At 34.7% G+C, this 22,406-nt stretch overlaps 1 protein-coding gene across 5 annotated transcripts in view; it reads left to right on the top strand.

The window, feature by feature from the left end:
• The window catches only part of LARP1B (La ribonucleoprotein 1B), a 123,767-nt gene that overhangs the window by 85,415 nt on the left and 15,946 nt on the right, over positions 1-22,406 (top strand). For all 5 annotated transcript variants that reach the window (XM_032857897.1, XM_032857877.1, XM_032857886.1 and 2 more), the window contains 2 exons: positions 15,411-15,622; positions 16,075-16,181. In XM_032857897.1, coding sequence (XP_032713788.1) covers positions 15,411-15,622; positions 16,075-16,181 — 319 coding nt within the window. The remainder of the gene's footprint in view (positions 1-15,410; positions 15,623-16,074; positions 16,182-22,406) is intronic.

Raw genomic sequence — 22,406 nt, 5'->3', positions numbered from 1 at the left:
TCTTTTTGAAATAAAATTTTTCACTGACTTGCTGATTCCCTAAAATATACAACTAACACCATTCTTTTTTCCTAAGGCCTTAGCTTAGTGTGAACATATAAATACATTTGGGAGATACATAAATTGAATCCGACATTTTCAGGCAAGTGTAAGTGGTTTTGTTATAGCTTTTCATGAAGGCAGGTTAAAGAAAAACTTTTAATTTGGAAAGCTTCAAGTATATGCCAAAATAAAACAAATTGTGTAATGTAATGAAACCCCCATGTACCCATTTGCTACTAATTTCATAGTCAATTTTGTTTCATCTTAGCTCCACTCATTGTCTTTATTCCCACTAGATAATTTTGAAGCAAACTTCTGATTTTTATTAATATTTTTTCATTCCTACATATTTATGTATGTGTCCTTAAAAAGAACCTTTTAAACACATAAATAACATATGCCATCATCACAGCTAAAATTAATATTAATCCCTTAATATCAAATATCTAGTTCGTACTCACTTTTCCTCAATTATCACTTAAAAAAATTGGGATCCATATGAATTTGAACATTCCAGGATTGATATGTCTTGTTTAATCTATAGGTTCAAAGTAATTTTTTTCCTTGCAACTTATTGTTGAAGGAACTGGGTTGTCCTGTAGAATGTCTCACATTCTGGGTTTTGCTGATTGCATCACCTCAGTTTCATTCAGTCTGTTTTCTGGTCCTGAATTTTCTGTAACTATTATTTTGATATAGAGGCTTCATCAGATTGAGGCTTAAATTTTTGTGAGAGTATGTCATAGATAATTATTGAATATTTCTACCAAGAGGCACATAATGCTCAATTGTCTGTCTCATTATGGCCTTAATAGCCATTGATAATCATTGCTTGGAGCTTTTATGTCACAAGGGGCTGCAAAGTGGTGATAATTATGTTTTTATCATTGCTTCTTAAATTTAGTAGAATACTTTCATAAAGAGAAATTCCCCCTAATTGGCTATTTGTTTACCCTCAGATAGAGTTCTTATAGAAAAGAGAATAAGTGCTCAATTTTTTCTCTTTGTTCACTAGTTTTCAAAGTAATGAACTGGTTCCCTAACATCTTTCATTGATGACCAATGACATTTAATTTTTGTGTTCATTTTAAATTATCCTTGTGGTTTCATAAATGTATTAGATGTGTTTCACTGTATTGTAGTTAATTTTTTAAAAGATTTTATTTGAGAGAAAGGGAGAGAGCACAAGCGGGGGTGGAGGAAGAACAAAGGAAGAGAGAGAAGCAGACTTCTCATTGAGCAGGGAGCCAACAGGGGACTTGATTCCGGAACCCCTAGATAATGACTTGAGCTGCGGGCAGATGCTTAACCGACTGAGCCACCCAGGTGCCCCTGTTGTAGTTATTGATCCTTTTGCCATTCATCAGTTATTGGCTTTTAGCTCCAAGTCCATCTTGCATTGCTTTCTTCTGTGATAGGTGGAATTGGGCTGTTTTAACTGTTTTGTTTGCCAGCAGGCATGATAAACGTTTTGTCAGTGCTTGAGTTGCTACTGAGTTGTCTATTGTTTCTGGGTTTTTTTGATTGAAAGAGTTTAGAGATTTTCTTTTTTAAAGAAAAATACACTAGGGGAGCCTGGGTGGCTCAGTTGGTTGAGCGTCTGCCTTTTGCTTGGGTTGTGATCCCGGGGTACTAGGATCAAGCCCCATCTCCCTTTTACCCCTGCTCATGCTCTCTCTTGCTGTCTCTCTTTCTCTTTCAAGTAAATAAGTAAAATCATTAAAAAAAAGAAGTGGAAAATACATTATAAACTCATGTTGATATTTTCTGTTCAACTTTAGGATTAAAGGTTTTAATTTTAATTTGTTTGGTTTTGTATTTGTACTGCTTTTTACTTAGAAAAGAAAATCTTTGTTCCTAACCACAGTAGCAGGATTATTTACTTATTTATCCTTTGATAAAATAGTTTTAGAATAATATTAAATACTACTATTACTATGAATACTGAAAGGTTACTTCTTTTAAATATCTTTAAACTTTTATTTTTTTATTTGAGACAGAGAGTGAGCAAGAGAGCACAAGCTTGGGGTAGGGGCAGAGGGAGAGGAAGAAGCAGACTTCCTGCCAAAAAAAATTTTTTTAACCATTCTTAGAGTATTCCAATAAGTATGTTCAGGCTAATTACAAGATTTTTTTGCCTTGTTTAATCTGAGTACATTAAAATTGATCATTTATACTCTTCAGTACATTGTGGAGAGAATGGAAGTCCCAAATTAGGAGATGAATTTTGTAGTGCATAAAAGTAATAAAAAATTGGTATAATAAAAATCTTAAATTGTAAAAATCAACATAAAAAATGGTAATATCAACAGAAAAAGTAGTAGATGAAACATTAAGTGGAAATTCATACAGAGAAAAACTGAATGGCCAGTAAATTTGCAAAGATGCTCTCATCTTTACTTTGTTGCATTTGCCAATTAAAATCACAGTGACATATCCTATTATAACCCAACAGTTTCACTTTAAGAGATATTCTTGTAAATGTTTACCAAAAGACCACTTACAGTAACGTTGTTCATAATAGAAAAAAACAAGTGAAAATTTTAAAATGCCCATTTATAGTACACTGTATTGTAAAATGTGCTATATTCATATAAAGGGAAAATATACAGCAGTGGAAATGAAAGAACTAAAGCTACATGTGACAAAATGGGTTAATCTTAAAAATAGAAGATATATAAAAAAAATAGAAGATGTATAAAATAAGCTAGACACAAAGGAGTTCACTCAATTTAATATCATATAAAACAAAATTCATGGTATATGCATAGCACATGGGAACCATCAACAGCAAGGGGAATTGTTAATACAAAAATTTAATGATATTTACCCTGAGAGAAGGGTAGAATTCCATTCGAAAGGTCTGCATATAGGCTTGCCTACATCTGGAATTTATGTGTTGTTCTAATTGGTGGGTATGTGGGTATCAACTCTGTGTTTGCCTTCCTAGGTAAAGTAAGCTCTTTAAGTTAAATCTCATTATTTGCACCAGGGCTTTTTTTTTTTTTTTTTTAAATAAAGTGCTCTTGAAAACTTGAATTTCTTCCATACTTAATTTCTTGTTCTCAGTTTAAGTCTTCTCTATTTTTAAATTTATATACACATTTATTAATCTTTATTAGTGTACTACAATTTCCAATTTTAAAAAATAGGAACAAAAAATTAGCAAATATTAAGAAGATAGAGTCAATCCAATATTTCTATGATAAAAAAATGTTGAATACATCCATTCCTGATTAAAATGCTTCAAAGTATAGGGATAGAGGGAATATTCCTCAACTTAATAAAATCTATCTATGAAAACCCCACAGGAATATCATTCTCAATGAGGAAAAGCTGACAGCTATCCCTTTGAGAACAGGAACATGACAAGGATGCCCACTCTTGCCACTGTTGTTCAACATAGTACTAGATGTCCTAGCAATAGCAATCAGACAACAAAAAGAAATAAAAAGTATTCAGATTGGCAAAGAAGACGTCAAACTTGCTCTCTCCACAGATTGCATGATACTTTATATGGAAAACTCAAAAGACTCCACCCCTAAACTACTAGAACTCATACAACAGTTCAGTAATGTGGCAGACTACAAAATCAATGTATAAAAATCATAAAAATGCTTTCTTATACACTAACAATGAAAATATAGAAAGGGAAATTAGAGAATCAATTCCATTTATTATAGCACCAAGAACCATGAGGTACCTGGGAATAAACCTAACCAAAGAGGTAAAGGATCTGTATTCAAGGAACCACAGAAAACTCATGAAAGAAACTGAAGAAGACACAAAAAGATGGAAAAGCATTCCATGCTCATGGATTAGAAGAATAAACATTGTCAAAATGTCTATACTGCCTAGAGCCATCTATACTTTCAATGCCATTCCAATCAAAATTCCACTGGCATTTTTCAAAGTGCTGGAACAAACAATCCTAAATTTGTATGGAACCAGAAGAGACCCCAAATTGCTAAGGAAATGTTGAAAAGGAAATACAAAACTGGGGGCACCACATTGCCTGATTTCAAGCTTTACTAGAAAGCTGTGATCACCAAGACAGCATGGTACTGGCACAAAAACAGACACATAGACCAGTGGAACAGAGTAGAGAGCCCAGATATGGACCCACAACTCTGTGGTCAAATAATCTTCGACAAAGCAGGAAAAAATATACAGTGGAAAAAAGACAGTTTCTTCAATAAATGGTGCTGGGAAAATAGGACAGCTATGTGTAGAAGAATGAAGCTTGACCATTCTCTTACACCATACACAAAGATAAACTCAAAATGGATAAAAGACTTCAATGTGAGGCACAAATCTGTCAAAATCCTAGAGGAGAACATAGGCAGTAACCTCTTCAACATTGGCCACAGCAACCTCTTTTAAGACATGTCTCCAAAAGCAAAGGAAACAAAAGCAAAAATGAATTTTTGGGACTTTGTCAAGATCAAAAGCTTCTGCACAGCAAAGGAAACCGTCAACAAAACAAAGAGGTAACCCATGGAATGGGAGAAGATGTTCGCAAATGACACTACAGACAAAGGGCTGATATCCAAGAACTATAAAGAACTCTTCCAACTCAACACATACAAAACAGATAATCACATCAAAAAATGAACAGAAGACATGAATAGACACTTCTCTAAAGAAGACATACAAATGGCTAACAGACACATGGAAAAATGTTCATCATCATTAGTCATCAGGGAGATTCAAATCAAAACCACATTGAGATACCACCTTACACCAGTTAGAATGGCCAAAATTAATAAGACAGTAAACAACAAGTGTTGGAGAGGATGTGGAGAAAGGGGAACCCTCTTACACTATTGGTGGGAATGCAAGTTGGTGCAGCCACTTTGGAAAACAGTGTGGAGATTCCTTAAGAAATTAAAAATAGAGCTACCCTATGACCCTGCAATTGCACTACTGGGTATTTACCCCAAAGATACACATATAGTAAGAAGAAGACCATCTGTACCTCAATGTTCATAGCAGCAATGGCCACAGTCACCTAAGTGTGAAGAGCCAAGATGCCCTTCAACAGATGGATGGATAAAGAAGATATGGTCCATATATATAATGGAATATTATGCCTCCATCAGAAAGGATGAATACCCACTTTTTTTTATCAACGTGGACAGGAGGAGATTATGCTGAGTGAAATAAGTCAAGCAGAGGAGTCAATTATCATATGGTTTTACTTGTGGAGCATAAGGAATAACATGGAGGACATTGGGAGAAGGTGAGGAGAAAGGTGTTGGGAGAAATCCCAGGAGGAGACGAACCATGAGAGACTTCGGACTCTTGAGAAACAAACTGAGGGTTTTGGAGGGGAAGGGGGTGGGGGTTTGGGTGAGCCTGGTGGTGGATATTAAGGAGGGCCCGTATTGCATGGAGCACTAGGTGTGATGCATAAACAGTGAATCTTGGAACACTGAAAAAATAAAGTCGAAAAAAAATGTTGAATAGATTAACTTTCAGTTTGAAAAACAATTATGGATGATTTAAAGAAAAATCTGCTCTCTGCTGAATAAAGTATACCAAAAGATTGACAGATGAAAAGTGAGGTGGGGGAAGGGTTCCTGGGTGGCTCAGTTGTTTGAGTGTGGACTCTTGATTTTGGCTCAGGTCTCATGACCTCAGTATTATGCTTCCTGCTGAACAGGACTCTGGGATCATGACCTGAGCTGAAGGCAAACACTTAACAACTGAGCCATACAGGAGCCCTTCTTTTTATTTTTTAACTTATTTTATGTTTTTAATTTTTTTTTAACATTTTATATATTTATTTAACAAGAGCATGTTTTGAGAGAGAGAGAGAACAAGCAGGGGGAGCAGTAGGCAGAGGGAGAGGGAGAAGTAGGCTCCCTGCTGAGCAAGGAGCTCAGTCTGGGGCTTAATCCCGGGACCCTGAGATCATGCTCAAAGACAGATGCTTAACCAACTGAGCCACCCAGGTGCCCCTGTTTTTAATTTTTTATTGAAGTATATAGTCAATTGCTTTCTTATTGAGCTTTGAGCAGGTTTAGATGTACATATTTTGTTAGCCATATCTGTATTTTATGGTTTGGTGCTATTGTAAATGGTGCTTTAAAATCTTTAGTTTCCAATTGTTTATTGCTATTATGTAGAAATATGATTGATTTTCCTATATTATCCTTTGTGATGTTAATTTTATGTGTCACCTGGATCAGAAGTTGCCCAAATATTTGGTTAAACAATATTTCTGGGTTTATCAGTGAAGCTGTTTCTGGATGAAATTAGTATTTTAATTGGCTTAGTTAAGTAGATTTCCTTCCCCAATGTGGGTAGGAGTCATCCAACCCAGTAAGGGCCTGAATAGAACATTTTAAGAGCTGAACAAAAATTGGTTGGAAGAGGACAGTACCAGAGCAGAAGTAGTCAGGAGCACTCCATGGACAGGAATTCAGGGAAAGACTTTTATGGAGAAATGGCAGAGACAAAGTAAAGAAATTATACACTGGCTATAGCTTATAGCCTGGTTCGCTGTTTGTGATTGGTTTTCCTTATGTTTCAATTTCATAACCTTGGGTATTTACAGTTTCAGATTTTGGTTTTTTATGTAAGCCAACATGGCATTAGGCCACCTGCGTCCAGTGGCCTCATTGTTTAATTAATTTACGATGTTTTTGTTGTGTGGCTTTCAGGGAAGACCCTTGAATATCTGAATGGAAGTTTCCAACCAGAGGGTAACTGATCAATAGTAGTCTTAAATGACTTTTTGTTAATTCTCATCAGATTTTGAAATATTAGTCTGTATGTTATAAAAAACTTCAATATTTATGAAAACTGAATGCAAGTTTGAGGAAAAATTGTGCTTTATGTAGTTTGCAGGCTATGTTTTCAGGCATAAATCTGTATTGGTCTGGTAAGGAATATTTTCTTCCTACTTTACTACATGTGTGGTATTATCATTCCACATTGAAAGTGGGAATAATCAAGATTCATGAAGGCTTTGGCAAGGAACTCAGCCTTGCTAACTGCAGGAATAATAAAATAAAATATTAAGAAAGAAAGTGGAGGGGCACCTGGGTGGCTTAGTCAATTGGCCTCTGCCTTCAGCTCCGGTCATGGCCCCAGGGTCCTGGGATTGAGCCCCGCATTGGGCTCCCTGCTTGGCAGGAAACCTGCTTCTCCCTTTTCCACTCCCCCTGCTTGTGTTCCTTCTCTCTGTGTGTCTCTCTCTGTCAAATAAATAAATAAAATCTTAAAAAAGCAAGCAAGCAAGCAAGCAAGTGAGAAAGAAAGAGGATATGGGTGCTTGGGGTGGCTCAGTCAGTTCAGTGCCCAACTCTTGATTTCATTCAGGTCATGATCTCAGGATCATGAGATTGAGCCCTGCCTTGGCTCTGTGTTCAATGCACAGTGTGCTTCAGATTCTCTCCCTCTCCTTCTGCCCCTCCTCCCGCTTACAAACATGCTCTCTAATTAAATAACTAAATTTCTTTAAAAAAAAAAAAAGAGAGTGGATAAATACAGAGAGCCCAACAGATATAAGGCCTTGAATATCCAATAAAGATATCCATCTGGGTATGTGAGCCAATTATCATTGGCTCTGTCACACTCCCGTCTCTTCCTTCTACTTCCTCTGCTACTTCTCTCTCCAAGTTTACAGAAACTACGTCCCTCTTTCTCCAAGTTCTATCTGGCCAATTTTCAGAGTGGTTGACGCTCACAGGAACCCACTTTAAAATCCTGAATTCAGCTAATTAACATATAAAGCATTATTTGTTTCCAGGGTACAGGTCTATGATTCATCAGTCTTATATAATATCCAGTGCTCATTATAACACATACACTCCCCAGTATCCATCACCCAGCCCCCCATCCTTCCACCACCCTTCCCTCTAGCAACCCTCAGTTTGTTTCCTTTGATTATGAGTCTCTTATGGTTTATTTCCCTCCCTGATTTCCTCTTATTTCATTTTTCTTCTCTTCCCCTATGGTCCTCTGCCTTGTTTCTTAAACTCCACATATGAATAAGATCATATGATAATTGTCTTTCTCTGATTGACTTATTTCACTTAGCATAATACTCTTTAGTTCTGTCCACATCCTTGTAAATGGCAATATTTCATTTTTATGGCTGTGTAATATTCCATTTTATATGTATACCATGTCTTCTTTATCCATTCATGTGTTGATGGACATCTAAGCTCTTCCCATATTTGGCTATTGTGGACATTGCTGCTATAAACATTGGGGTGAAGGTGCCCCTGTGGATCACTACATTTGTATCTTTGGCATAAAGAGCCAGTAGTGCAATTTCTGGGTCGGAGGGTAGTTCTATTTTCAACTTTTTGAGAAACCTCTATCTTGTTTTCCAGAGTGACTGCACCAGCTTGCATTCCCCTTCTGGCAACTTTTAATATTTTCTCTTTATCCCTTGTGGTAAGCAATTTAATTATGATCATCTTGGTATAATTTTCTTCATGTTCCTGTGCTTGAGGCTTTTGAGTTTTTGGATATATGTGTGTATATATTTTTAATCAAATTTGGAAAAGTTTCAGCCATTATTTTAAATTAACATTTTACACTTTATTATTTTTAAAAAGATTTTATTCATTTATTTGAGAGAGAAAGAGAGAGAGGAGAGAGCACCCACAGAGGGAGAAGCAGGCTCCCTATGGGGCTGGGATCAATGACCTGAGCTGAAAGCAGACACTTAACTGACTGAGCCACCTGGGTGCCCCAACATTCTACATTGTAAAAACTTATTTTTTTCTGTACTTCTTTTCTGTTTCCTTTTCAATTATAAGAACTCAATTACATGTATATTAGAATACTTGAAGTTGTTCCATACCTCACTAATGCTCTCTCTTTTTTTCTTCCCAAGTTTCTTTTTCTTTCTGTTTTGTTTGGGTTATTTCTATTCCCATGTCTTCATCAGTCTTTTCTTTTCTAATCTCTAATATATTTTTATACCCATTCAGTGCATTTTTGATCTCAGCTTTTATGTTTTTCTTCTCTAGAAGTTTAGTTATTATCATCTTTATCTCTTTTTGATATGTTTATACATTCCTTTACCTTACTGAATATATGAAATATAGTTGTAATGACTTCTTTTGTAAGCAAAGTGTAAATCCAGTATTTGGATTTATATCTAACTGCTCTGATACAGTGAGTACATGATAAATCAAAACTGACTTGCCATGGCCTAATCTGGCCACACCTTTACTTACATGTGATCTGTGGCTATTTTACAATGGCAGGATTGAGTAGTTTCATCAGCGACTTTATAACCTGAAAAGCCAAAAATATATACTGTCTTTAATTTACAGAAAACACTTGCTTAGTCCTGCTTCAAAGGCATTTTATTTTGAAAAGAAAACTAAATTGCCAGTCCTGGTGCAGCATTTTTTTTTTTTTTTTTTTTTACTGTCAATCTTCATTGAACACCAACAGCATTATATTATTCTGGTTTTATAAAGGCAGTTCCTACCTATAAAGACAATGAGGGCTAGGGACAAGGTTCAGATGGTTCATGTATGCAACTGTCCCAAGATTTGATTAGGCAGTCATAAAATTTGGAAAATCTTAAGCAGAAGAATAGTTAGCATACCCCTTCCTCCACTGGTTCTTAAACTTCAGCAAGTATCACATTCACCTAGAAGGCTTGTTGAAACAAATTAAACAACTCCATACCTAGAGTTTTGATTTAGTAAATGGAGGTGGGACTTGAGCATGTACACTTCTAACAAGTTCGCATGTCATGCTGATGATGCTGGTTAGGCCTATACTTTGAAAATCAGTACTTTATCCTAGTTCTCTAAAATCAGTCTTCTTTGATAAACTTGTAGCAGAAACTGTATGATTGACAGTCATAATTGAGGTTCCCTGAAGAGTGGTCTTTGGTTTTGTTTTGTTATAGCTTTTTTGAGGTATGGTTTACATACCCTAAAACTAACCCATTTGTGTACTCTTTCATGACTTTCAGAGATTTTGTATAGTTGTTCAGTAGCACCAGAATTCAGTTTTAGAACAGTTTATCACACTAGAGAGCTCCCTTACAATCATTTGCAGTCAGTCTGAACACTCAATTTCAGTCTTTGAGGTTATCAGTGATCTGCTTTTTGTTGGAAGTTTCATATAAATGGAACCATATGATATGTTTTCATGTATCTGGCTTTTTTCAACTAATATAGTATATTTGAGATTAATCTATGTCATTGCTGATATTGATGCTTTTATTGCTAAGTAATATTCTATACTACAGACATACTACATTTTCTTTATCCAGTTGGTAGCTGATATTTTGATTTTTTCCAGTTATTGCTATTATGAAAAATGCTATTTTTGGACATTCTTGCACAAAAGATGCCCTATCATTTTGATTAAGAAGGTATGATGTCAAGATGATATTCATATAGCATCCTGGGCTTATAATTGTCTAAAAAATAACTTTAATATATTTCTTGTTACCTAATGATTTATATTTCTAATAATACAATTCTATATCTACTGTAAATATTTTAGCTATTTGCAGTTATCTTAATCATTTTTGATATTTTATCTCAAAATATTGCAAATTGGTATAGATACACTGTAAAAATTTTATAAAATGTTTCTTTTGAGATAACACTCTATAGATCCTAGTCTTCGCAAAATTGACCTATCTGCTCTTATTCGTGGTTAAAATTTACATGTAATTAAATAAAATAAAATAAATATAAAACTTTAATTTCTAATATGGAAATGTTCAGGTAAAATCAAAAGAAGGGACCCCATGTAATTTTCTTACCTAATTTTAATGAACCCCATGTAATTTTCTTACCTAATTTTAACAACTGTTAATAGTTTGACATTTTTTTTCATCCGTACCTTGTTCCCTATATGTTTTTGGTATTTCATGTTGAATCTCATTCATTCAAATAAATACCATTACTTCTGCAAGTACCTCATTTTATATCACAAACATATATACGTGCAGTTTATGTTTGGTTTTCCGTGATGTCTGGTATATATCTTTTTCAAGTTGGTTGTTTGAATCAGGAACAAAGAAACATACATTCCATTTGATCGATAGGACAATTAAGTTACTCTTAATCTGTAAGCATTCCTCTTCTCTTATTTTTCCATGCCAATGACTCATTGAAAAAACTGGTTAAATTGTCATAAGATTTCTTATGATCCAGATTTACATGTTTCTATCTTCATATCAATCAGTGTATTCCTTTATCTCCTCTATTACCTATGAATTAGTACTTAGGTATAGAAGATTAAGTATATTCAGGATTTTAATTTTCTGGTGGCAAGACTTTTTCTTAGAAGGAGCTATTTACTTCCAATTACATCATACAGTGCCTTTTAGTCTGTCTTACTGCTGCTATTATTGATCATTGGATTTAAATGTTATTGGCCTGATCCCATTCATCATAAAGTTTCCCTTCAACTTCTTTTTTCTAAAGACTTTGTTCTTTTAGAACAGTTCTAGGGTCACAGTAAAATTAAGGGTAATATACAAAGATTTCCCATTTTTCTCCCTGCCCTGAGCTTACATGACCATCACCCATTTGGTGAAGGATGCTGCTTCCTCATAGCAATATCCCACATCAGAGTGGTGCATTTGTTACAATGGATGAACCTACACCAACACATCATAATAACCCAAAGTCCATAGTTTACATTAGTGTTCACTCCTGGAGTTGTACATTCTTTGGGTTTTGACAAATGTATAATGACATGTATCCATCACTATAGTGTCATACAAAGTAAAAATCCTCTGTATTTCACCTATTCACTTCTCCCCTACCATACCTCCAACCGCTGGCAGCCATTAACCTTTCCACTGTTTCCATAGTTTTCCATTCCCAGAATATTGAATAGTTGGAATTCTACAGTAAGTAGCCTTTTCACATTGGTTTCTCTCACTTAGTAATGTGCATTTAAAGTTCATCTGTGTCTTTTCATGGTTCATATGTTTTTAGGCACTGCATAATATTCCATTGTCTATAATATATACCATAGTTTGTCCATTCACCTACTGAAGGACATCTTCATTGGTCCCAAGTTTTGTCAGTTATGAATAAAGGTACCTAGACATCCATGTGCAAGTTTTTGTGTAGACATAACTTTGCAGCTCCTTTGAGTATGTACCAAAGAGGATGATTCCTAGATCTTATAGTAAGATATGTTTAGCTTTGTACGAAACTGCCAAACTGTCTTCCAAAGTGACTGTACCATTTTGCATTTCTACCACTAATGAATAAGAGATCCTGTTGCTTCATAACCTTGGAAGCATTTGGTGTTGCCAGTATTCTAGATTTTGGCCATTCTCATAAGTGTATAGTGGTATTTGACTTTCATTTATATTTCCCCAATGACATCTGATGTGGAACATCTTTGCCTATGATTATTTGCCACATATATCACTGCTTTAATGTATCTGTTGAGATTTATTAATTGGCTTGTTTTCTTATTGTTGAATTTTAAGAGTTCTTTACATATTTTGCGTAAAAGTCCTCTATTAGATGTGTCTTTTGCAAATATTTTCAGCCTGTGACTTTTCTTATTCTCTTGACAGTGTCATTCGTGTATCAGATTTTTTTTTTTCATTTTAGTGAAGTCCACTTTATCAATTATTACTTTCAGGGATCATATCTTTGATATTTAATCTCCTTTCAACATTTTACTAAGTGGTTTTAGGAGTTATTGGTGGAAATTCCCTAGATTTTCTATTTCATTAGAGTTGCAAAATGATCTTTATTTATTTATTTATTTTGCAAAATGATCTCTTTTTTTAAGTCATCTTTTAATTCTATCATTCCTTCTGTGTTTCTTACCTAGAATTCTATAAATAAGAGTGTTCTTTTATCAACTCTTTTGTTACTCTGAATTTCAATTTTTCCAGGAGAGGAAGGATAAATGCTTGTTTCTCTGTGTTCAGTTTATCAATTTTTAGAACAATGAGTTTTGTGCCCTAGCAACCTACACATGTGATTAAGTTTTAAGGTACCATTATGAATTCATAGAACTTACTTATTTGACATCTTTAATCAATTTCAGTCATTATTTTTAGTGTTTAGAGTACTTCATTTTTGGCTGGTGGGGTCCACTGAAGTTTGCTGCTGTATCCTCATGACCTATTCTAGTTTTTGTTTTTGTGGGTTTTTTTTTTCTTTTTTAATTTCAGTGCTTTCTGACTGAATTCAGGGTCATATTATACTTTGTACTCCAGACTTTATTTCTTTTAGAGGACCAAGTGGGAAATGGAATTTGAAAACCATAATCTGAATGTTAGGAAGCTTACTATTATTGTTCCTAGATCTTTAAATATTTAAATTTTAAATTGGACATATTTTTCAGTGTATAATCATAGTTTTATACTTGTGATTGTATAACTTTTTGATCCAAGGAAAATCTGTATTAACACAATTCAGTTATCAGTCATTTGGTGGGTGTATGTTTAACACTATTGTAGGCAGTTGTATACAAATATAAGATTGTGGCCCTTGCTTTCAGGGAACCACTGGGACTTGTTTTTACTGGCTAATGGGATAATATATAAAAAATAAATTCTAATTTAATAAATCAAACAATAAGAAAATGCCGAGGTGTCACAAAAGAAGAATTGATTAATTTTATTGGCAGAGATATTCAAGTAATGCTTCAAGTTCCCAGGGAAAGTAACATCTGTGCTGGGTATTAAAGGAAGGATATGAGTTCAATTGGGTGTGAAAAGATAAGGGAAAGGGACTTACAGAGAGAGGAAAAAGCATATGAAAAGATATCAAGCAAGAAAACAGGATCAAGTAGGTTGCTATCTGGGGCACCAAAACTGAAGTGGTGAAAGACAGTTGAGGAGTCAAAATCAGTAAAGTCTTAATATGACACGATAAAGAACTAGACTTCTCCTGGAGGCAGAAGAAACACACTGATGGGTAAGTAGATACATGAAATCACCTAATTTGCTCCTCAAAAAATGTTCTGATATCTCCCATTCAGAATGGGAGGAGAAAGGGGAAGTTAGGGAAATTAGGTAATAGAGTAGGTAAGTTCACTTTTGAATTTATAGCCTTGTGTTTAGAATAATGCTTGGCATATAGTAGGCACTTAATATTTGTTGAATGATGAACAAAAATTGAACTGATGAGCAAATTGATAATTCTGAAGAAAAACCATATAGAAACAGAAACAGAGTCTGTATTCTGCTTGCTTACTTATTAGTATCTAATTACCATGATATTTTCACAAACTAATTAATTAATAAGCAAAGCAACCCAATAGAAATATGGTCAGGATATGAATGGTAAGCTCAAGATAGGGGAAATCTGAATGATGACTATACATATAAAAATAGGCTTACTAGAACCAAAGAATTATAAATACCATTTAAATCCCATGAGATAGAAAAATATTTAAACTTCTAAACAAAACCCAATCTTAGCCAGGGTATTAAATTGCTGAGACTTTTTCATGCTGCTGCTGGGAGTATAAATTGGTGAAACCATTCATTATAGAAATCACATTGACAATCAGTAATCAGTCAGAAGATACATATGTCATTTTAGTCAACATTTCCATTTCACAAATATGAACCTTAGAGACATGCTCATACCTGTAAAGAAAGACATATTTAACAATGTTCACAGTAGCATCTTTGATTATGCCGAAAATTTAGAAATAACATAAATGTGTAGCTTCAGGAGAATGGAAATTTTAATATATTTGTATAACAGCATAATCTCTTACAATAAAAATGAATAAACCAAGCCATATGAATAGAATTTGAATAATCAAGTCTCAAAATATGACTGTAAAAGCTTGTAAAATGATACATATAGTATGATGTCATTTATGTGAAGTTAATTATACAAAATAATGTTATTACAAATATGTATATAATAATAGATAAAAATACCAAATTTCAAAGCCTGGTTGTCTCTGAGGAGAAGTGAAATAGGGTTGGGAAAGGTTATATAGTGGGCTTCAGCCTATTTTCCTTTTTACAAAAGTCAGAAACAGAGCAAAATTAAAATTTTGTTAAGTAGGTAATGTGCAGACAGTGTTTATTTTTTATTCTTACATATTTAAATGTTTCTAATGAAAAAGTCTTTTGAGAGTGGAAAATTTCAGAATTACTTTTGTTCTCAAGTAAAATACTTTCTTAGCATATATATATTTTTTAAGATTTTATTTATTTGACACAGAGAGATCACAAGTAGGCAGAGAGGCAGGCAGAGAGAGGGAGGGAAGCATGCTCACCGCTGAGCAGAGAGCCTGATGCGGGCTGATCCCAGGACCCTGAGATCATGACCTGAGCTGAAGACAGAGGCTTAAGCCATGAGCCAACCAGGTGCCCCCTTTCTTAGCATCTAAATACATTTAACTACTTTTTTGCTTTGCAGGTTTAAGTGATGAATTAGCCTGGAAGCTATTTGATGTTTCAGAAATATCTTCAGCAACAATGGCCCGTTCATTGCCCACAGCAGTTCCAGATTCTCCTAGAATTTATCCTGGAAGAACACCTAAAACACCTCGAACACCTAGGTTACAAGATCCAAATAAAACACCAAGATTTTATCCTGTTGTTAAAGAACCAAAAGCTATTGATGTAAAGGTACACAAAACTACTGGAATATAAAGGCTGCATTTTATATCCTTTAACATTCCAAAATGAGACTTTTTAGTTTCTATCATATTTTTTAAAATATATATCTTAGATGGTAAGAACTCACTTAAAAATGGTATTTTACCAGTGATGTTTTCTCAGGTTAAGGAATAACTTCCTTAAAATTTGTAGCGTAATTAATGTTAATCAGAAGGTATAATGAAGACTCACACTAAATTGTATTTCCTTTAATCCTTGGGTTGAATCCTAGCAAAGGACCTTCTTTGTTAAGTTTTGTAACTTGTATGTGAGATGTTTAAGTTTTGTGACTTCATGTGATTTCATAATGTGTCATCTACAGTATGAAAATGTTTGAGCTAGTTTACAGTCAGAGGGTTTCAATTTACTTGTGAAGTTCACACTACTGAAATAATTGCAATGTTTGACTTCTTTTTCTTTAGAGTCCAAGAAAGAGAAAAACAAGACATAGTACAAATCCCCCTCTAGAGTGTCATGTTGGTTGGGTAATGGATTCCAGAGATCATGGGCCAAGAACATCTTCTGTCAGGTACTGTATTTGTCAAACATTGCTTTGTTTTTTATTTTAAGTTTGTTGAAAATAGTTACTAATTAGACATTTGGAATATTTAAAAATTTATATGTTAGCAAAGTATGAAACAATGAAAATAGTTTTTAAAAAGAAGCGGAAGAAAGGGAAATAAATGGGACATTTTCCAATAAATACATTAAGGAATAATTGAATAGGACAATTTTTTCCCATTTAAACTAGTTTCCACAAATGTGTACTCTTAGATAAGAAAATATTTAAGTTTATGAAAGATTCCAGATTCTCAGTGGCATAGTGGGTTCTTAGTGAATTAATGTGCTGAACAAACTACTCAAACTATAAAAAGAATATGGAAATAAAACACCTTGTTATTTTGAACTTTTTCCTTTTGGGGGAAAATAGATTAGTTGACTATTAGTAGTAAGTGGTTTTTCTTTTAGTTTTTTTTTTTTTTAAGACTTATTTACCTCAAAAGAGATGATAGAGCAAACCTTTGATAGTGCCAGTTGTGCAATATAACATGGTATGTTTTATCTTATACAGTGGATGCAGAGGTGATTTGCTGCTAATCGCTGTGTGTTTCTTGTAAACTTCTGTTTGTGTAGATATTTTCAGAATAATTATCTGACCAACTTTCTAAATGAAGATTTAGCTTAGGAAAAAGTATTCTTTAGTTACTAGAAGGGGAGGATTAAATAGTTTCATTCAAAGAAAAGCTAGTGAATTTATCACGATCTGAAAATCTCCACCTCTGTCTTTCCAGTGATATTTATTTGGTATTTTACATTTTGTTCTCATTATATATATTGTCCATAAAATATAAAATGTGTATATGTTTTTTGCACACCTATTGTATACTTAGGGTTATTGTGTTCTAAGTGATTTTGAGAGTTTATTTTCCAGGGTTTTTTTTTTTTTAAGATTTTTATTTATTAGAGAAAGCACGAGCAGGGGAAAAGACAGAGAGAGAAGCAGGCTTCCCATTGAGCAGGGAGCCCAACAATGTAGGGCTCGATCCCAGGACCCTGGGATCATGACCTGAGCTGAAGTCAGACGCTTAACCAACTGAGCCACCTAAGCACCCCTCCAGTGTGAGGTTTTTTTTTTTTTTTAATCAGAGCAGTATTTTTAGAGATCAACAAATAATGGTGAAAGATTTTAGTCAGTAACATTTAGTTTAGTTAGGACATTTAATGGAACGTTTAGTTAGGAATATGTTCCTTACAATTCATTTTTTATTATGTTATATCTTTCATTATTAATAATTCATCTATATAGTGATTTATTCATTCCCAGGCACCACTCCATGTTCTTCCACAAGTAAAATGTATTAGGAAAGCAGGGGCTTAACATTGTGTTGGACACTTTCCTAGGCACTGAGTATATAGCAGGGAACAAGATAATTACAGACCCTGCCTTTCTGGAGCTTAATTCAGGGGTGACAGACAAGTATTTATAAAAATGACTATATATTTTTTTAAATTGACCTACTTTTTAGAGTAGTTCTAGGTTCACAGCAGAAATTGAGTAGAAGGTACTGAGAGTTTCCTTAGACACCATGCATTCCCTGCCTTCCACACACAGCCTCACCCCATTATCAACATTCATATCTTTAGATCATCTACCTTAATGTAATTATGGATATGGTTGGATTTAAATCTGCCATTTTAATTTTAATTTTTTTTATTTTGTATTCTACGTTTTTTCATCTCTTCTTTGTTCTTTTTTCTTCCATCTTTTGGATTGGCTGAGTTCTTATGATAATTCTATTTTATCTCTACCATTGGCTTCTCAGTTATATCTCTTATTTTTTACTGGTCTTCTACTGTTCATAATATACATTTCAACTTAGTCTACTTTCAAATAATATTATACCACTACATGTATAGCATAAGAATCTTAGTACCATAAAGTTCCATTTCCTCCCATCCTCTGTAATATAGCTTTATTATTACTTTTCTGTAGACAGTTATCTTTTAAAAACATGAGAAATTTTTATTTTATCTATAATCTATCTATTTATAGAGTTTTTATTTGAGAGAGAGAGAGAGTACATTGGGGAGGGTGAGGAGGGAGAGGCAGACTCCCCTCTGAGCAGGAAGCTAGATGATCAGATGATCCCTGGTCTCAGTCCCAGAAGCCTGAGACCATGACCTGAACTGAAAGCAGACATTTAACTGACTGAGCCACCCAGGCGCCCCAATGTGAGAAATTTTTCAAACATTTGCTCTCATTTTTACCATTTGTAATGCTCTTTATTTCTTAAAAATTTCTCGTTGTACAGGTCTGTTAGGAGTGGATTCTATCTACTTTTGTTTATAAGGAGAAGTTTGTCTTTTTCTATTTTGAAAGATACTCTTATTGAGTATAAAATTCTTTGATGGATCTAGATATGGGTATGGTTATATGTGTATATATCTGTGTGACACATAAGGTATTTATCCTGCTTGTGGTTCTCTGAAGTTTTTGGGTTCATTGTTGTCTTTTATTCATTTAGGAAAATTTTCGTCTCTTACCTCTTCAAGTATTTTTTGCCCTTTGTTCTTGTTTGTTCCTACTTCTGGGATCCAATTACATGTATATTAGATCATTTGTTAATATCTCACAGCTCTTAGATGATCTGATTTTTTTTTTCTACTTTTTCTCTTTGTAATTCACATTGGATAATTTTGATTGACCCTTGTTCATTTTTAGTTGTGTCCAGTCTCCTGATAAGCTCATCACGGAAATTTTCCATTTCTGATAATTGTGCTTTATAAATTTTGTATTACCATTTGACTTCTTATTAATAGTTCTCTTTTTCCTGCTGAAGTTTTTTTATCATGCATGTTCTCCTTTCCATGAATTCCTTCAACATATTAATCTAATCATGGTTATTTTAAAGTCCATTGTGTGATCATGCCAATAGGTGGGTGATCTGATGTATATATCCTTCTGTTTGTTTGGGGGTTTTTTTTGCATTATTTTTTTATTAAAAATTTTAATTTTCTTGTTAGTTTGTGTCTTATAAATTTTTATTGAATTCTAGATTCTTGCTCTTAGACTTATTTTATACCTCTAATACCTCCAAATCTCAAGCTGAGTAAACTCTCATCTCTTTCCAGTTTATTTGTTCCTAATCTGCAGAATTTGGCTAAAATAAATCCTAGGCTGACTGATATGAATACAGTTTCGTATACTCCAGTTATACTTACATCCCCACTAGAGTACTATAAATATTATTTTCTCCTATGATTTTTTAAAAAGATTTATTTATTTGACAGATGGAGATCACAAGTAGGCAGAGAGGCAGGCAGAGAGAGGGGGGAGGGGAAGCAGACTCCCCATTGAGCAGAGAGCCCAATGTGGGCTCGATCCCAAGACCCTGGGATCATGACCCCAGCCGAAGGCAGAGGCTTCAACCCACTGAGCCACCCAGGTGCCCCTCTCCTATGATTTTTTAAATTCATTTGACAGAGAGAGGGAGACCACAAGTAGGCAGAGCAGCAGGCAGAGAGAGAGGGGGGAAGCAGGCTCCCTGCTGAACAGAGAACCCGATGTGGGGCTCGATCCTGGGACCCTGGGATCATGATCCCAGCCCAAGGCAGAGGCTTTAACCCACTGAGCCATCCAGGTGCCCCCCTATGATTTTTTTTTTAAGATTTTATTTATTTATTTGACAGAGAGAAATCACAAGTAGGCAGAGAGAAAGGGGGAAGCAGGTTCCCTGCTGAGCAGAGACCCCAATGCGGGGCTCGATCCCAGGACCCTGAGATCACGACCTGAGCCAAAGGCAGAGGCTTAACCCACTGAGCCACCAGGCGCCCCTCCTATGATTTTTAAATAACATTTTCTTTTCTTTACATACTATAAGAGTATAGTATGTAATACACATGACATACAAAGTATGTGTTAATTAACAGTGTATGTTATCAGCAAGGCTTCTGGTCAACAGTAGGCTATTAGTAAAGTTTTTAGGGAGACAATCTTTACATGTAGATTTTTGACTAGTGTAGAGTGTCAGCACCCCTAACTCCTACATTGTTCAAGGGTTAATTGTATAAACGTATATGTAACTTTTTTTTTTTAAAGCAACACTTTTTTCTTTTTTTTTTAAGATTTTATTATTATTTATTTGACAGAGATCACAAGGAGGCAGAGAGGCAGGCAGAGAGGGGGGGGGAAGCAGGCTCCCTGCTGAGCAGAGAGCCCTATGCGGGGCTCGATCCCAGGACCCTATGATCATGACCTGAGCCGAAGGCAGAGGCTTTAACCCACTGAGCCACCCAGGCGCCCCCGTATATGTAACTATTAACAGCCCCTCATAGTCTATGAAACAAAAATTGGGGCATCTGGGTGGTTAAGTCAGTTGAGCATCTATTTCTTAATTTCAGCTCAGCTCATGATCTCAAGGTTGTGAAATCTAGGCACCTTGTCAGGTTCCATGCTTAGCAGGAAGTCTGCTTGAGATTCTCTCCCTCTGCCCTTCCCACCACTCTCTCTCAAATAAATAAATAAATCTTTTAAAAAAATATATGAAGCAAAAATTGAAAAAAATTGGAGAGAGAAATAAACATTTCTACAAGAATAGTTGGAGATTTCAATACACTACTTTCAATAATGCATAAATCAACTTGACATAAGATGAGTAACAAATAGAGGACCTGAACAATGCAATAAACTAATTAGACCTAGCAGATTATATACACACACACACACACACACACACACACACACATAATATAGTCTACCCAACAACAGCACAGAATATACATTCGTAAGTATACACAGGACGTTTTGTACAATAGACCATGTGTTGGGCCAAAAGAAAAGCTTCAGTAGACTTTAAATGTGATACCATATAAGATATCTTCTCTGATTGCAGTGGAATGAAGGTAGTAGAAATCTATAACAGAAGTAAAACTGGAAAATTCACAAGTATGTGACAGTTAAACAATATACTTTTAACCCATGAGTCAAAGAAGACATCATAAAGGAAATTAGAAAATACTGAGAGAGATATGAAAGTGAAAACAGCATACCAAATCTTAAAGGAATGCAAGGAGAGCAGTGCTCAGAGGGAAATTTATAGCTATAAATGCCTACATTTAAAAAGAAAAGAGTTCACAAATCAGTAACCTGACATTATATTTTAAGAAACTTGAAAATGAAGAGCAAAATAAACCCAAAGCTAGCAGAAGGGAGGAAGGAAATGTTGAAAATGAGAGCAAAAATAAACAATAAAGAGAAGAGAAAAACAGTAGAGAAAATCAGTAAAAACAAATGTTGGTTCTTTGAGAAGATCAACAAAACTAACAAAGCTTCTTTAGCTGATTGCCAGAGCAAAAAGAGAAGATGCAAATAACTAAAATCAGAAATAGAGATGGAAACATAACTAACCAATTTTACAGAGATAACAGGATTAGAAGAGATTAGTGTGAACAATATACATTAACAGATTAGACAACCTGGAAGAAATGAACAGATTCCTCAAAACATACAAATTAAACTGATTGAAGAAGAAATAGACGGTCTGAACCCATGCATAAAAGAGATCAAATCAGTAATCAAAGACTTCCCCTAACAAAGAAAATTCCAGACCAGTGGCTCCACTTGAAGTGAATTCTACCAGATAGTTAAAGAATTAACACTAATCTCTTTCAAACTCTTCCAAAAATTTGAAGAGAAGGGAATGCTTACTCTATGAGGCCTGAATTATGCTGATGCCAAAACCAGATAAAGATATCACAAGAAAATAAAATTATATACCAGTGCCCCTTATGAATATAGATGCAGAAGTTCTCACCAAATATTAACAAATGAAATCCAGCAGTTGTCAGGGACACTAGGCTGGCTCAGTTAGTAGAGCACGTGACTCTTAATCTGAGGGTTGTGAATTCAAGCTCCATGTTGAGCATGGAGCCTACTTAAAAAAATAAATAAATAAAAATAAATTTTTAAAAAGTCCATTAGTATGTTGAAAAGATTATTCACCATGACCAAGTGGAATTTATCCCAGTAATGCAAGAGTGGTTCAACTAAGAAAATCAGTGTAATACATAATATTAATAGACCTAACACAATGACTGGGGCACCTGGGTGGCCCAGTCAGTTAGGCAGCCGACCTTCATCTCAGCTCAGGTCATGATCTCAAGGTCCTGGGATTAAGCCCCACATCAAGCCCTGAGCTCAGAGGGGAGTCTGCTTAAGGATTCTCTCTCTCCCTCTCCCCCTGCCCACACTTGC

This window comes from Lontra canadensis, unplaced genomic scaffold (assembly GCF_010015895.1).
Source record: "Lontra canadensis isolate GAN:19392208 unplaced genomic scaffold, GSC_riverotter_1.0 scaffold1, whole genome shotgun sequence".
Lineage (NCBI taxonomy): Eukaryota > Metazoa > Chordata > Mammalia > Carnivora > Mustelidae > Lontra > Lontra canadensis.
The sequence above is the reverse complement of the archived record's forward strand: the minus strand, read 5'-3'. Positions and strand labels throughout refer to the sequence as shown.